Source organism: Microtus ochrogaster, chromosome 1, assembly GCF_000317375.1.
Source record: "Microtus ochrogaster isolate Prairie Vole_2 chromosome 1, MicOch1.0, whole genome shotgun sequence".
Taxonomy (NCBI): Eukaryota; Metazoa; Chordata; class Mammalia; order Rodentia; family Cricetidae; genus Microtus; species Microtus ochrogaster.
In genome coordinates this window covers 10,146,923-10,164,127 of record NC_022009.1, presented here as the reverse complement: position 1 = coordinate 10,164,127, position 17,205 = coordinate 10,146,923, and the positions used below count along the sequence as shown (strand labels likewise).

General features: G+C 43.5%; 1 protein-coding gene across 1 annotated transcript in view; it reads left to right on the top strand.

Moving 5' to 3' along the window:
- Window positions 1-8,201, top strand: part of Kiaa0586 (KIAA0586 ortholog) — a 93,661-nt gene extending 85,460 nt beyond the window's left edge. Inside the window, exon 30 of the mRNA XM_013346903.1 lies at window positions 7,868-8,201. Within this exon, the coding sequence (XP_013202357.1) occupies window positions 7,868-8,019 (152 nt within the window). The 3' untranslated portion in view covers window positions 8,020-8,201. The remainder of the gene's footprint in view (window positions 1-7,867) is intronic.
- The last annotated feature ends 9,004 nt before the right edge of the window (window positions 8,202-17,205 follow it).

Sequence of the window (17,205 nt, the reverse complement as noted above, 5' to 3'; positions counted from 1 at the left end):
CACACACACACACACACACACACACACACACACACACACACACACACACACGCATGTCAAAATTTTAAAAGAAGCTTGAGTGGCAGCTGTTTTGAATCCTAGAAGAAATGATGAAAGGAATACTTATTGTACTTTATGACACATTTTCTTCGTTACTGCTCAGTTCCAAGGGTTTGTTTGAAACAACAGTTGGTGGTTGTCGACCGGCTGTATTTTGAAGTGCAGGTTAACACCATGCCATCAGTGTGGTCCAGTTCTTGGTGTTCCTGGCAGTTTGTTGGCCTGAGAACTGTAGGTTAAATAGCCTTATCTAAAATGCTTGGGACCAGGAATGGTCTGGTTAGATTTTTGAAATCTCAGAATATTTGTATATACATAATGCAATCTAGGGATGGTACTCTTGACTAACCATGAAATTCACTTGTATTTCACACGTACCTTACCTGAGAGATTGGAGATTATTTTACACAATATTTTTAGTGCACATGTACCATGGCCTTGGTCACGACGTGCTGTCAGATTTTGCTTATTTTTGGAGCATTTTGGTTTTCAGAGCTTGGATTAGGAAATCCAGCCTATATGTGAGCCACAAATTGTTTCACTTTTCTCTGCTTTCCTTCCTTACCATGAAAAGAGACCCTATGGATTTTATTGAATTGCTCTTCCTTTGGCTCAATGGTATGTTTCCCTTTGCTGTCTGAGAACAGGTTGTTTCTAGCAGGGTGGCCTAAGCTGACTAGGGCAAGGGGAGAGTCTAAACTTTTTTTTGTGAAGTCTTTAGGTAAGGAAATATGAACTATAACCTCCTAAGAAACAGCTCATGAGTTTCTTTCCTCTTTTAAAAATTGGGTTAATTTTGTGTGTGACTACAGTTTGATGCGTGGCTCTCTGCTTCCTCTTCCGCCCTTTTATAAAGATAAACATCTGTCAGACAAGGCCCTATCTGCTGACAGTCATTACATTCATGTGTTTGACTTCCTTCTTTACTTTGAGGGCACCTGATCAGGCTTCTGTTGACCCAGTTTTATGAGAGGAACTATGGGAATGAATGATTTGGCCTGAATTCTTTTTTATAAGTAGGAATTGTGGTTATTTCTATGCTTAGCTGTTTTTTTACTGGGAAAAAGGACAAAACGGTGTTTTAATATAGCTTCACTGGACGCTGCAGGCAGGCCACAGGGTGGGCCCAGTTTGTGTCTTGTCTCTGTGTGTACAGGTGAGATTGCTATGCTAAAGGTCTACAATTTGGGGCTCTTAAGGCTTTTTCCACTTTCTTACCAAGGCTTTTCTCTCATAATGAACACAGTAGAAATGCTGGCGCCCGTTTTTTACTCTTCTACGGTGTGTGCAGAGTCACCCAGAATTAGGAACCTTAGCTCTCTAAGGTACATTATGGGACAGGGAAGGAAGCCTTTATCCGTTTGAAAGTTTGTAAAATGCTGAATTCAAAGCCGCAGGTGTGGTGGCCAGAGCAGTGAGGGCATTGCTCAGGAGAATTCCATCTGGGGCAGGTTATTTGTTGGGACAGAATAGTGTTTAAACTTTGAAGTCAGTTTTAAACAACGTGAAGCAGCTGGAAGCTGGCATAAGAAGAAACAAATCCTTCATGTTAACTATTGCTGTTAGAGGAAAGGAATTGGAGTTGTTTTCACAGGTGCCTGGGCATTCATTTTTCCTATCTGAGCTACCTTATTTTATCTCAAATTATAAATTTTAGGATAAGCATTTGTCAGTTCATTTGAAAAACAGAAGCAGTAATAAGTTCAAGAATAATAGGGCTTGTATGTCCATACTTTAGAATAAGATACTGAAGGCTAGTGAAGTAGCTCAGCCATTAGAGGCTGAGACTCACAACCAAGTGGACACAATATTAAAATACCCCTTTAAGGGTGAGAGATAAAATGTGACTAGTGATTCTGGATAGTGAGAGCAAAGCAAACATTACCCAGGACACGGAGTGTCATATAACCAGCCAGCCCGTCAGCACATGTAACATTTGTTCTCAAGCACTGATAGGGCGTTGTAAACCCTGCAGGCTGGGTTAAGTATGTGAGGAGAATTTAATGCAGCAGGAGAGTTTAGCAGCTGCTTTACACAAGGGATTGAAGGAGGAGCAGATGAGACCAAGGTGGACAGGAAAGTGCTTCCAGAGCCTAATAAAACACTGCCCAAATGCTGGAACATTTTCAGACAACTGGGAAGCCACTGCGTTGCTGGGAATAGTTGCTGATTTTGAAAACAAGATCTGGAGTATGAATGCAAACACACTTAGAAGAGCCCATAGGTCCTCGAGGAAGAGGTCTACTTGGTTTCAAGATCCAGTATGTGTCTAGCATCGTGCTAGAACTTAGTAGAAAATGCGGCAGCCCTTGGCCCAGTGGAGCACGCGTTTAATAACAGACTCAAAAGCTAGGCGATCTCTGTGAGTTTAAGGCCAGCCTGATCTATATAGTGAGCCCTAGGACAGCCAGGGCTAAGTAGAAAGACCCTGTCTCAAACGCCCAAAAAACAAAAGAAGCTCGTGAACCTGCTGTGCTAGTCACTCAGGCCACAAGGACTCTTAGTCCCTCTCCTAGTCCTGAGGAGGTGGCAGACGGTTAAAGGAGTAGAGACAGCACAGGTGGTAACTGGTGCAGTCAAGTTGCACCCAGTATTGCTCAGAGAGACAACTCCTGAGCTTTTACCATTCCTGCTGGGAAAAGTGCAGAGGGTGGATTCAGTTGCTCCTGGACGGGGGCAGTGAATGAATGGCTTAAAGGAATAAAATAAAATGGAAAAAGAAAAACGTGAAGTTGAAGTTAGAGGAGGTGGGGAGATCTGGGAGGATTTTGGAGTGACTATAGTCAAAATACATTATATGAAATGTTCAAAGAATTAATAAAAAAGACCTTTTAATTGGGTGGTCACAGACCCTTTTAAGATACTGAACGCTGTGCCTTTCTCCTCCCCAAACAGTGCCTAGGTGAAATAATTTTCATAGTTGTATGGTGTTCATTCCCCTGGACTAATTAGGATCCTCCATGGACCTGGATTAAAGCTTATTACAGTTGCTTCTTTTAAACTTTATTTTTAATGCCCAGTTTATAAGAAACTAGTCTTTATTCACAACTAGAAAAAGCCCAGATGATGGCAGTCAGAATCTTACCACGGCACAGTCGTCTTGTAGATCACCATCATTCATAAACGTGCCAGGACGAGGTGTCCATGAGGCTGTTTTCCTCTTTGAACTGCCAAGAAAAAGGCTCCTCTCTTTACCTCAGTTGTTTTTGGAGGCAGTGCTTTGTTTGGGGTCCTCCTAGCTTTCAGGAAAGATCTAATAATGGGTCACCAAAGCCCTAACATTTAGACCCATCATCCACGACCTGTTGATGAAGTGGGTTCTCTACCCAGAAGTACATGCACTAGATACATGTATATCTAATATGCATTAAAAATTCTGTATTGAGCCCGGGTGGTGGCACACACCCAGTACCTGGGAGGCAGATGGATCTCTGAGTTCAAGGCCAGCCTGATCTGCATAGCGAGTTCCAAAACAGCCAGGGCTACACAGAGAAACCCTGTTCTGAAAAAACAAACAAACAAACAAGCAAATAGTTATTTTTGCATTCCTTAGTCCTAAAAATCCAGCAACAGAGAATGGAAAATATTTATGAATTTTTAATATTTCAAAGCAAAATTTTAGTATTTTGAATTTTATAAGTATATTAAATTATGTTTCTGGATATGTCAGATCTAAGGTCTGATTCTGGCATCTCGAGCTCAGATGCACGCCAGGCTGAATGAGACACTGCCTAGTCCTGGGATCAAGGAGTCATCTTGTGTTCAGGCCTGGAAACAGCTGTTGAAACAATGACATCATAGTGTAATGACACAGCTGGAAGCTTTAAGTTAAACTTGAAAGCACCAAACTACATGTAATATAGGTAGAACACGGGCATGTGCTCTAATGGTGATGTAGTAGGATGTTCTGTTCATCTTCTTTCTTCTGTTCTCTGACCGTCGTTTCAGGGGTTGAATGTTAACCTTTTGTCTGTTAACAATAATCAAGTGGTGCTTTTTGATGGAGGAAGGTCATTGGTTAAAAAAATAAAGAAACTGCTTGGCTGGCCCTCATAGGTTAAAACATAGGTGGGAGGAGTAAACAGAACAGAATGCTGGGAGGAAGAGGAAGTGAGCTCAGAGGCCATGCTCCCCTCTCCTGGGCAGACGCACGCGATGAAGCAAGGTGCCGCCAGGTCAGACATGCTGAATCTTTCCTGGTAAGACCGATGCTACACAGTTTATTAGAAATGGCTTGATCGGGATATCAGAATTAGCCAGTAAGGGCTAGATATAATGGGCCAAGCAGTGTTTAAATGAATACAATTTGTGTGTTGTTATTTCTGGTGTAAAGCTAGCTGTGCGGGAGCCGGGCTGTGGGAAAAGGCCCGCGGCTCCTACTACAAAAGTTCTCTTTTAAAGTCCTAAAATGTGATTATTTAAAAACTTATGAACTTGAAAAAAATCTTCCGAAGATGTTTATTAACAAATAAAATGGTATACTTTATTGATACAATTTTTATTTAAAATGATGGTATACCTATTTGGAGGCCTTACAGAGTACTTTTCACACAGGGTCTCGTAGCCCAGGCTGCACTCTAGCCCCAGCTCCAGCTCCTGAGTGCCAGGATTACAGGGTTCAGCAGCATAGCCAGTGTGTGAAACCCAGGATCTGTGCGTGCTGGACAAGCACTGTACCAGACTGAGCGACCGCCCCAATCCTCTGTTTTGTTTTCTTACTAGTTTCCATGTAACATTCCTATCATTTCCCCTAAAGCAGAGTTCCTTCTATAGCCCTCCCCATGGGACTGGTGTCTGTTGGAATGGCCCCTGGTCAGTTACCCTGGAGTAAACTAACTTAACTGAATGTCGTTTCTATTCCAGTAGCATATATAACACCTGAGATGACCTTGCTTAATGCTCACCAAACTCTTTGAGGCTCTGTCATAGTTGAAAGCTAGGGTCAGAAAATTGATGTGTATATAAAGCAGTTTTGTTCAGATAACAAACTATTTGGCATTAGTTTGGGATAGCTGAGTAATTTTGTTTTGTTTTGTTTTTAAGACAGGGTCTCTCTGTGCAGCCTTGGCTGTCCTGGGACACTCTGTAAACAAGACTGATGTGGAGCTCAGATCTGCCTGCCTCCACCTCCTGAGTACTGGGATTAAATGTGGCCTGCACCACAACTCCCAGCTCTTTTTTTAAACAGGAGTTGACCCTGCCCTCTGCAGGACTTCAGAGTTCACCATTCTTTCAGCCCAGTCTATAGTTGACCCCAGGACACACACACAGTGCTCCTTGGACACAAACTTAAATCTGTTCTTTTCTTCTCCTTTGCTTTATTGCCTTCCCAGCTTCTCTTAAGTCCGTCCCAGCTCAACTGCACCTTGCACATGATGTTTTGTTTTCTTATTTTTTTTATATTTATTTATTTGTTTATTTATTTATTTATTTATTTATTTATTTATTTATTTATTTATTTATTATGTATACAATATTCTTTCTGTGTGTATGCCTGAAGGCCAGAAGAGGGCACCAGACCTCATTACAGATGGTTGTGAGCCACCATGTGGTTGCTGGGAATTGAACTCAGGACCTTTGGAAGAGCAGGTGATGCTCTTAACCGCTGAGCCATCTCTCCAGCCCTTGTTTTCTTATTTTTATTTTATTTTATTTTTTTGGTTTTTTTTTTTTTTTTTTGAGACAGGGTTTCTCTGTGGCTTTGGAGCCTGTCCTGGAACTAGCTCTATAGACCAGGCTGGTCTCGAACTCACAGAGATCCACCTGCCTCTGCCTCCTGAGTGCTGGGATTAAAAGGTGTGCGCCACCACCCACCAGCTCGCACATTATTTTAACTAAGCCCCCCTATCTCTACCATGACGTTAGGAGCATTTTGAGAACGGGAGTTATCTTTTCATCCTTGCATCTACTCTTTGCCATCCTAGCTCCGTGTACGCAGCAGGGTCATACAGCTGTTTAGGCCAGCATACACCTATGACAAGGTCAGCTTAACATCTGTCTTGTTCATCTTGTTTGTCCCACAGAATCTTTGTTAGAATCAGATAAGATGATGAGAGAAAGGTTCTTAGAAAATTTTGTGTTGGTATTTAAGTATAAAGCAACAACTGCAAGAAACATAACTTGTCACTTGGCAATTCAGAATTTTTAAAAAGTCATTATTGAACAATTTAACAAGCAATTTTAAGCATATAGATAAGAACAAGGTATGCATATAAAGCAGTTTTGTTCAAGATAACAAACTATAGTTTGGGATAGCTGAGTGATTCGAGGAATGGAGTTCCTCTTCAGGCTGTGTGGGGAAGTAAGGTTGAGTGGAGCAGTATAGCTGTAGACTCCAGTCAGTGCTGTGCTAACTTGTGACGTCACCACAAATTACGCTGTGCCACTGGATGCTTCTCTGGGTTATTTTGTATACTCTGGGTCATAGCTTTATAAAACATAAGTGTATTTTAATAAGTCTTATATATAAGTTGGTTTTTCGAGACAGGGTTTCCCTGTGTAACAGTCCTAGCTGTCCTGGAACTAGCTCTTGTAGACCAGGCTGACCTAGAACTCACAGGAATTCACCTGCCTTTGCCTCCCAAGTTCTGGGATTGAAGGAGTGTGCCACCACCACCCGGCCCCTATAAATATTTTTAAATGCAATTTTTAACATTTCTTCACTTTGACGTTCTATTCTTATAGGTCTAATACTGTTTGCAGTCCATCGAGTAGAATGCTTTCCCCCATATTTAATTAGATATACAGAGAAGGGGCGAATCACTTTACAGAATGAGTGCTTTCTAGTCAAATGTCACTACTATTTGAACGACCACTCAGCATTCTCTCTTAGACAGCGTGTGCAAATGTTAACTATAGAGTAGCACTGCTGGCGCCGTCAGTAAGCAGTCGCTTACAGTACACCCTGAGCTGAGAGTCGGTTGAAAGAAGAAAGAGGAAAAGCAAAGAGCTTTGCTAAAGATGGACTTGGATTTGGTGCTTTTATTTTAGTTTTTAACAGGCTGCTTCAAATTCACCACCCTCTTCCCTCAGCTTTCCCAAGAGCTAGGGTTATAGGCCACTGCCATGATACCTGGGTTCAAATGCTTCTTTCAGTCCTTCTTTTGAAGTCACTGTGTAAGTAATAGTCCATCTTACTGCAAGCTGTGACAGTGGCTTCTAGTCACTCATCATCAACAGGGACAGCAGGCTCTGTTATGGGCTCAGTAGGGATAACAGGCTGTTACGGAGACAGTGGCTGTCTTAGCACTCACTACAGTGGGGTGTAGCGGTTTGGAATGATGCCAGCAGTGCTGAAGTCTGTTGTTGCGGCTGTTCTTCCATTGCTCTGCCCCTCTATTTAACATGAAGACACTGGACTTTAGAGTGGTCAGGTGACTCGCCACAAATGACAAGGTCAACAACTAGCAATCTGACTTAGTACTACAATATTTCACTAACTTTTTGACAATTTCACACATAGATTTGTGACAATACACCCATCACCCTTTGATCTCTTTTTCATTCCTGCTGACCACTTTCTTCTTCCCAGCTCATCCCCCTATTTAAACTTAGTGGGGAAAAAAAATCTCAATCTTATGTATGGTACCACAATTTTTAGTGCCTATTTTTTTTGTAAAATATTGTGTCTAAGATATCCACACTAAAAGGAAAAGCATGTTTTATCTCTGACATTTTGAACAACATGAGAAGAGACATTTCCTGTGGGCAGTCCTTATTTTCCTGTCTCCCGTTCTATTTGGAAAGAGATACACCATCTGTGGTCACGGAGTGCTGGTGTTGCTGAATGCCTTTCTCCTTTGTGCAGGTGGCGAGACAATCCCGCTCTTCACTGCACACACGTCACCTGCCAAGATGTCTGTGACTCTGCCCTCTGCGAACCTTGACAATTGCTCTCAGTCCCCGAGCACCAGCACCGTGCAGGGCGACGAGGAGTCCTCGGGGACAGATACCTTCTGAGCTGGAGGGAGCCAGCACAGCATTGATGAACACGCGTCACTTTGCTTCAGATCATTCACCTAGACTCTTGGTTTGCCTTTGAGCATATTTTTTTGGAGAAAAACATTTCTAATATTTTATTAAAATGAAAGTGTTCTTTAAATATTTGGTAAGGCTTTTGAATAAAGTAAATGTAATTCACTGAGTCTGGCTACGAGTAGTTTCTCAGAAGCCAGGGGGAACATGGAGCAGTGAAAAGAGCTTAGCTTTTGACTCTGAGAATTTATCTTATAAGTGTGATTGTCTGTGAACTTACAAAGTCCAAGGTTATCCACCCTAGCATTTTTATAGCAATCCAGGGTAATCTAATGTCTGTCCACCGGGGCCTAGATGAAGTGATGACACATTTGCATATTGTGCAATGTAGTTCTAAAAAGAATTTTCAGATGTGTGTATATTGATATGGAATTCCTCTCAAAAGGAGAAACCTACATTTTTCTAATTTTTGAGTAAAAACAAAGTCTTTAACAGTTCTTATGATGTACTTAGGCATCTCTATAAAAAATGATGTCTGCCCACCACAACTGTGTTATACGTAGTTCTGTCCAGGTTTACTCCTATGCCTTCCTCTGCCGTCCGCCTCAAATCTTTCTGGAATAGGACACTACTCACTTTTGTCTCCAGGGGAAGTGACTGATGGCTAAGAAGTAGGAGTCAAGGATGGCCGTAGGTGTGCTTCATTCACTGCAGGAAAAGTGATGATAAGTGAAGCTATTCTGTGTGTGCGCCTTACGCCTGCTCTGTGCACCTTTATACGGTTCAAACTTGGTTACTCCTGTGCTGTTATCTTTCAAAACATCGGCGCACAACTAAAAGAGGGTGAAAAGGCGCTGGGCGGTGGTGGCACACACCTTTAATCGCAGCACTTGGAAGGCAGAGGCAGATCTGTGTGAGTTTGAGGTCAGCCTGCTCTGCAAGAGCTAGTTCCAGGACAGGCTCCAAAACTGCAGAGAAACCCTGTTTCAAAAAAAAAAAAAAAAAAAAAAGCTTTGTAATTAGGTTTAATTCTTGTTCCCATATCTGCTGGTTCTGTGATAGATAAATGAGCCAGTTTTTGTCAGTTGCCTTGAGTTAATGCATTTAATAATTATTTTTGAAGAATAAATGATTTGTGATAATGCATTTGTTGGGGTAGTAAGTATTGGGGGTTGTGATGTGAGATTCCCCTCTGTATGCTGTGAATACCATTGGTGATTAAAGAAACTGCCTTGACCTGTTGATAGGGCAGAACTTAGGTAGGTGGGGAAAACTAAACTGAATGCTGGGAGAAAGGAAGCAGAGTCAGGGAGAAGCCATGGAGCCCCGCCAGAGGCAGACATGCTGAAACCTTTCCTGTAGGCCACTAGCTTCATGGTAAAATATAAAATAATGGAGATAGGTTAATTCTAGATGTAAGAGTAGCTAGCAATACACTTAAGTAATTGGCCAAGCAGTGATTTAAATAATATAGTTTCTGTGTGGTTATTTTGGGGCTGAGCATCCGGGAACCAATAAGCAGCCTCCTTACAACAGGGTTGGGCCAAGCAGGCATTGGTGGTGCCAGATGGGTGTGCAGTAAATGGTATCCCTCTTATCTCCATAATACCTGTATCATACCTCCTCCTTCGAAGGGGTCATCACAGAGCAGAGGGCGGAAAGATTCTGAGAGTCTGCCGCAGTGGACAACGAAAGCGAAATGGTGTGTTCCAGACAGGGCGAGGCGTTCACACAAATGAACTCACAGTGGTTGTGACTACTGCATGTGCAAGACGTGTGCAAGATAAAGCCAGACAAAATCGCAGCATGGAGGGGAGTGGTGGACACAAAGGCCACCGTAGCTGTGGAGCTGTTGGCAGTTGATGGTTGCTGGGAGAGCGAGAATCAGTTTTCTTCAAGGATGCGGTTTACAAGAGGCTACCTGCACTCCAGTGGACACAGCAACACTAAGTGGACACAGTGGGTTTAAAACAACAGGAACACAGGAATTGAGAGAGACTGGTTGGTCCAGTGGGGAAGGAACTGGAGATGAAACGGGGTGGGGGGCAGACTTTCAAAACATTACAAATGCATTTATTAAATTCTCAAACAAAAACTTACCTTCCTCCACTAGTCTTTTCTGTCACCACTGAATTTCACACACACAGCAATTATAGTCACCATTCGCCTTTCCGAGCAATGTTTAAGGTTATTTAGCAGGTCACCCCCCCTTGCTGCACAGTAGACCCTTAGGGGGCTTCAGAAAGAGCTAATGCCTGGGCCACATACCAGGGATTCTGGTTTAATTGACCTTGGGTGAGGTCCAGGCAATGGTATTAAAAGTGAAAAAAGATCTTTTTAGATGACTTCGGTGTACACTCAAGGTTGAGAATTACCGAAGAGCAATTTAGAATTCCTTTTGCCTCTAGTAGGGCCCAGGGTCTGGGGAGTTCTTGCTGAAGTTAGAAACCTGTGCAGAAAAGCGTGGGGGCCTTCGACATGCCCCTCCTCTTAAGTCACGGCTCCTCAGACCTCTCTGAGGAATTTGGTTACTGAAACGCTTTGGGTTTCATGTGAGGACTGTTTTCTTTGCCGGGGCACTGAAATAGAGTTTCTGCTTAAAATAGATTTGTTCAAACTGGTGGGAAGAAGCATGCTACTCTGTGGGCCTTGGCTTGTTTTTGGTGCTCACACACCAATCTGGGATGAGGGAAAACAGCAGATTCACCCAGATGCTGCTGGGTTTACACATTACACTCTCCACTGCCTGATTTTCCAACTTCTCTGCTTAGCAAAAACTTAGGATAGCTCAAAGTTTTTTGTTTAGATGTGTTGGTAGTGTTTCTCAGCCCCAATCATATAAAACCTATATTTTCTAATTTTAGATTAAAAACAATCTTTAGCTATGGTCCTTGAGATGTATGTGAGCATTTCTTAAAAAAAAAAAAAATTAGTGTCTACATCTAAACAACAAAGAGGACCCTAAGAGAGACATACTTAAACTACATAGGAAGGAGAAAAAGACAAGATCTCCCCAGTAAATTGGAAGTGTGGGGGTCACGGGAGAGGGTAGAAGGGAAGGGAGAGGAAGTGGGGAGCAGCTCAATAAAATTCATTACTGTAAAAAAAAAACCGAAACAAGAAAACAACATGTTCACTCACCACTATGAGTCTTATCCGTGCTTACTCACCCGTTCTGCCAACTGCCTCAGATCTTCTTGGAATGATGCTCATTTGAATGATGGTGGTCCAAAGGTGCTTGCAAGCAGCAGGAAAGGACAGCCTTCTAAATGCAAGCAGTTTTCAAGCTCCTGCTTCCCTCCCTCCCTCCCCCCCTCTCTCTCTTTCTCTCTCTTGCGCGCGCGCGCACTCACACACACACACACACACACACACACACACACGCACTCTAGCACATGTAATTTGTTCTTTGGCAGTTTACACGCATACACTGTTATCTTGACCATATTCACCCCAGCTCTACCCACTTCCTGCAGGTACCACCAGGAATCCCCCTCCAGCCTTCATGAAACACCCCCTCATAACCCACTGAGTCCAAGTAATGCCAAGTATCGCCAGCTGGAGTGTTAACTCATTCTTTCAACTCCATCTTATGCTGGTCACCATAGTCGTGTAATGGCCACGCCATGGCCAGAAGACGGCCTTTCACAGCATCCCTCCCTAGTCTCTCCCTTGCACCTTCTCTTCTGCAGTGTTTCCCAGGCCTTGGGTAAACTGAGTTGTCCCATTTAGGGTTGAGCTCTCGACAGCCACTTCTCCCGTTAGGAGTCCGCATTAACCACCGCTCTCTGCAGACGCCTCTCTAGCTGCGGGTGAACCAGCCCTAGTTCATGGGCATACACATATTTAGAAGACAGTTTGACATTTACCAAAATCACAGTAGTAGAGTTCCCCATTTGCCCGCCCCTTCAGGGCCTCTGACCTCACAGGCTGGGCTTTCTGCCAGGTTTATAATATCAAGTGTGAATTTCCTCTTACAGAACAGTCCTCAGAGCCCATCAGAAAGTAGTTGGTTGCCTCTGTTACCTTCATGCCAGTATTTTCACATCTTGCCTAAAGTTGGTATTACATCACTCAGAATCCAGTGCTGGGTGATACCATTGATGACTTCTCTGCCCAAGTGGCCTATAGCACCTAGCACTATGAAAGCCAACCAGCAGGGAGGAAGTTTTTAGGTCGGTTTCAGCTTCATCTCTGAAACCAAAGTGTGTTACTGTGTCTTCTACAATAGGGTCTTACCGTCTAGTGCTGGTGGACAACCTAAAGCAATGGCAATATCTTGTGCTGTTTGGTGATGGGGGACCAATAATTCATAGGAAGATGTCCCATACATGGAGAGTTCATTTAATAACTCATATCCTCTTCAGGGAAGCGTTCTGTGTTCTTTTCTTATCTATCTATCTATCTATCTATCTATCTATCTATCTATCTATCTATCTATCATATTTATTTATTTATTTATTATGTATACAATATTCTGTCTGTGTGTATGTCTGCAGGCCAGAAGAGGGCACCAGACCTCTTTACAGATGGTTGTGAGCCACCATGTGGTTGCCGGGAATTGAACTCAGGACCTTTGGAAGAGCAGGCAATGCTCTTGACCACTGAGCCATCTCTCCAGCCCCCTATCATCTATTTTTTAAAAAACAATATTTTCTCATTTTACACACCAATCCCAGTTCCCACTTCCTTCCCTCCTCCTGCTCCCTCCACCCACCCCATCCTCCTCAGGGTAAGGCTTCCCATCTGGAGTCAGCCAAGCACATTGCTTTGAGGCAGAACCAAGGCCCTCCCCACTGTATGTAGGCTGAGCAAGGTATCCCTCCTCAGTTTCTGTTTTTTTTTTTTAAAAAAAATGTTTTTTTAAATTAATTTACAAAGTTGTGAGTTTTCATAAGGAAGAAAAAATACATTCTTATTTTTGATTAACCACCACCCATCTCCTCTGCGACCTTCCATCCCCACTTAGCCTGCTAACTCCCAGTATCCCCTGCATTTTGTATCATGTGTTTCTACTATCCCCTCAGCCTGTGTCATTCCTCTGACACCCTTTTGTCTGAAGCACCTATGGATTTAAGTTTGCACTCGCAGGGTAGTGAATTAGACACTTCCTGTAGTCACGCGCAAGGTGAAACGCGTAAAGAGCAGAAGGAATTGTGTCCATTTTCCCAGCTGAACACACTGGTTTCTAGTGGGCCTGTCGCAGAGTTGAAAGTGGTATCAAGGTTTGAATGACATCTCCTTTGGAAAGGTGGCTTTGGAGGATGGGCATAAAACAGCCCATTGGGTTAGGGTCTGACTAGCCAGATCTGCATGTGACAAGATACAGTTGTGAGTGGAGTTATTCCTAATACAGAGAGCTTTATAAATAATGTTCCGGGGCAAATCTGTGTGTACTAGGAAGAGGTGATCCTGTAACCGTTAGCGCCAGTAGTGACACATGGAACTAAAGCAAATTAAGGTCTTGGCTAGATTTGACCTCACGTTGGCAAATTTTCTCAGTCAGGATCCAGATAGTCAGCAGTCCCAGCTTTGCAGGGCGCACGTGGTTTCTTACTTCCATATTCATTTTTATAACAAATTTTTCAAATATTTAAGGAACACTTTCTAGCTTGTGACACATCTGAAAACAGACCGAGGTCATGTTTGGCCCAGGGCTGTGGTTTGCCAGTGTGTGATTGAATACTCTAGTTTCTGTTATCAACAAACAACGCTTGGTGTGTGTGTGTGTGTGTGTGTGTGTGTGTGTGTGTGTGTGTGTGTGATCTCTGTGTGTCTGTGTATCTCTCTGTGTGTGAATGGATTATAATTCTGGAAATTGAACCCCGGGCCTCACACATGCTTGGTGATTGCACTACCCCTGACCTGAGCTACACCCCAGCTTCCCATCTGTCCTTGTGTCCCTTTCCTGAATGGAGAGAGAAGTTTTCTTTCTCAATCCTGCAGAGTTCCCATGTAGCTGATGGACTGAGATGGCCTCCCAGTCGCTATGTGGGACGTAGGAGCTGCCTGTGCTGGGAATACAAAGTCTCACAATGTTTTCCTTCTTGGTCATCTGTAGTGTTTCACCTGGGTCTGGAGTCCCCACATCTTCACACCTTACAGACTATTGATATATGTTGTAGGCTATTTTTGCCTTTGCTTTCGTGAAGTCAATTCCGAAAGAATTTTCAGTTGTTTTTGCATCTAAGACACAATGGATGTTTGCATTTTGGAGGAGTGTGGAGTGCCTGCAGAAAGATTGGGACAAAATTGTGTAGCTTCAAATTTTGTAATTATGTAATTATAAAATTTTGCTTACATAGAATGAAGTTAGGTGCAGCTATAATTTTTCTAATGATACTTGGTCTCTTAAATTTTTTATGTATTTGTTTTATGTTTAAGAGTGTTTTGCTTGCATATGTGCCTGCGCATCTCCTAGAAACTAATCAGGACCAAAGCTGAGACAAGTATAAATGGGTGATCCTCAAGTCCCATCGTTTTTGCACACAACATAAAAAAGCAGCAATTCTCAGCTGTACTGGCTACTAAAGGAGGTTTCCAGGGATGGAGAGATGGCTTAGGGATTAAGAGCACAGGCTGCTCTTCTGGAGGTCCTGAGTTCAATTCCCAGCAACCACACTCTATAATGAGATCTGGTGCCCTCTTCTGGTATGCAGGCACATGTACAGGCATATGAATACACATGTATACATAATGAATAAATCTTATGGGGAGGGGTTCGAGACAGGGTTTCTCTGCAGCTTTGGAGCCTGTGCTGCAACTAGCTCTTGTAGACTAAGCTGGCCTCGACCTCACAGAGATCCGCCTGCCTCTGCCTCCTGAGTGCTGGGATTAAAGATGTGTGCCATCACCGCCCAGCAATAAATAAATCTTTTCCCAAAAGGCGTCTATAACTCTTTGCAACAGATGGAGAATCACAGAAAGCCACAACCGATCAAAATGCAGGTTGTGGAGTCCAGTCCCAACAGATACATCTACAGAACAACCCTCACACCTAAAGTCGCAGGGAACATTGCAGAAGCGGGACAGAAAGATTGTAAGAGCCAGAGGATCTGGGAGTTTGCGGTGAGACTATGTCCCACAGTCTCACCAATATGACTGCCTAAATATGAACTGAACAAGGACATCAAATTGGACATTCTAATTGCTGGATCCCTCAAACCTTCACAAAGAACTGCAGGCAGCTAAGGAATGCTGGGAGTGGGGAACAGTCTTCCCCAGGGACAAGCATAGCATTTGGTTTTCCCATACCTAGAGGTCAGCCGTGAAAACATACACACAGTGACATTATACAGATTGAACAGGTTGTATTTAAGAATATATGTCTAGGAAGGTGTAGCTCAGGCTTATTACTAACTAGCTTTTACAACTTAACCCATTTTTATTAATCTATGTGCTGCCCCGAGGCTTCTGGCCTTTACCTCTATCCCATTTTGTGTGTCCAACTCGTTCTCAATTCCTCTGACTCTCCTTCCCCATCCCATCATTCTCAGGTTGGCTTTCCTGCCTAACTTCATCCTGTTCAGCTATTGAGCAGTCAGCTTGCTTGTTAAACCAATCACAGCGACAAATCTTTACAGTGTACAAAGGGATTGTCCCACAGCAGCAGTCTCTGTTAAGAGACATTGCTTGATTTACGATGGCTACATCCTGATGAACGCATTGGGGATTGAAAATGCTCTAAGCTGAGAATGTACATCATACACCAACACAGTGAGCATCACGGCTCGGCCCGGCCTTCCCTAAGTGTGGTCAGAGCGCTCACCCGGGGCACAGCTGGGAGAAAGTGAAAAGTGGGACGGCTGGGTGGGTACACCTCCTCACCATCAGAAGTTGGGAACTCCCCACTGAAGGTCGGGGCCATTTGTACTTCACCCTGGCCGGACACTAGCACAGATGCAGTCCTGAAATGCTGGGGGTGGGGGCATTCACGTCACTGTTAAACCTCTGTCTGCTCCTCTTTCCCCCGCCCATCTCTCCAGCACTGGTGCCTGCGTAGACATGTAGGACACAAGAAGAAACAACCACGATGAGAAGCTGGGATGAAAAGACAACTCCCCCGTAGGAATACGTGCACCTTCTCTCTGAACCAACTGAATACTGAGTGACTCCATATCAGGCTGCAAAAGCTAAGACCGTAGGTCCCACTCCTTACAGGATGAGCCAGCAGCTGCTGGAGGAGCCCAGGTGATTCTGACGGTTATCTGGGGGCTGGAAATCATTAATAGAAGACAAGCGGCCTGGAGTGTTTCTTGAATGAATGAGTGTCTATGTGCAAGTGGCTTCGGGGAGACCATTCACACACGGACAAATTGCCTGCTCTTTCACAAGCTGGCTTTCCTGTAAGTTGAGTTGTTGAAGACTTGTCCAAGTGTCTTGGAGAGCACCAGGCAGTGAGCTGTGACACTGATAGATGATGTCTTTATTGCATGGGGAATCGTTCAGGACCAATCCGGAAGTCTGAAGCCCGTGGAGAATGTGTTAAATATGGGATATCCTGTTAGGGTTTTCATTCTCTCATCAGTCTTGAAATTTGTTTGGATTCCATTTTATATGCCCCTGAAAAGGCTTTTATTTCCCTGTATCTGTCATTTTAAAATACCCTTAACGTAGGAAACAAGGCTTGCTTAACTTTTGAAGTGTTTTGCTTGGATTCAAAAACAGCTGAATTCAAAAGCTTTATAAAGCCTGAAAAATAACAGGCAGAAGTGATTCTAAAATGACTTTGAAACCCTCCCTTTTTAATAAGAATCCCTCTCCTTTAGGAGGACAATTGTTTAAGAGGAAATAATCCGATCCTTGGCATTAACATTAGACATTAAATCTGTCTACGTCACTAGGGGTTAACTGCAGTCAGTCTTATGAAGTGTGTGTGTGTGTGCCCACAACCTGTACGTGTGAAGGCAAGAAGGATGTGTTTGTGTATATGTTCATGTATGGACAGATGCACATGTGTGTGGTTGCATACAGATGTGTGGAGAATGCACGGGCATGTGGAACCCAGAGGCTGACCTCAAAAAAGGGAAGAAGGAAGAGAGGGAGAGAGGGAGGGAGGGAAGGAGGGAGGAAAGGAAGGAAGAAAGGAAGGAAGAGAGGGAGGGAGGGAAGGAGGGAAGGAGGGAGTGAGGGAGGGAAGGAAGGAAGAAAGGAAGGAAGAGAGGGAGAGAG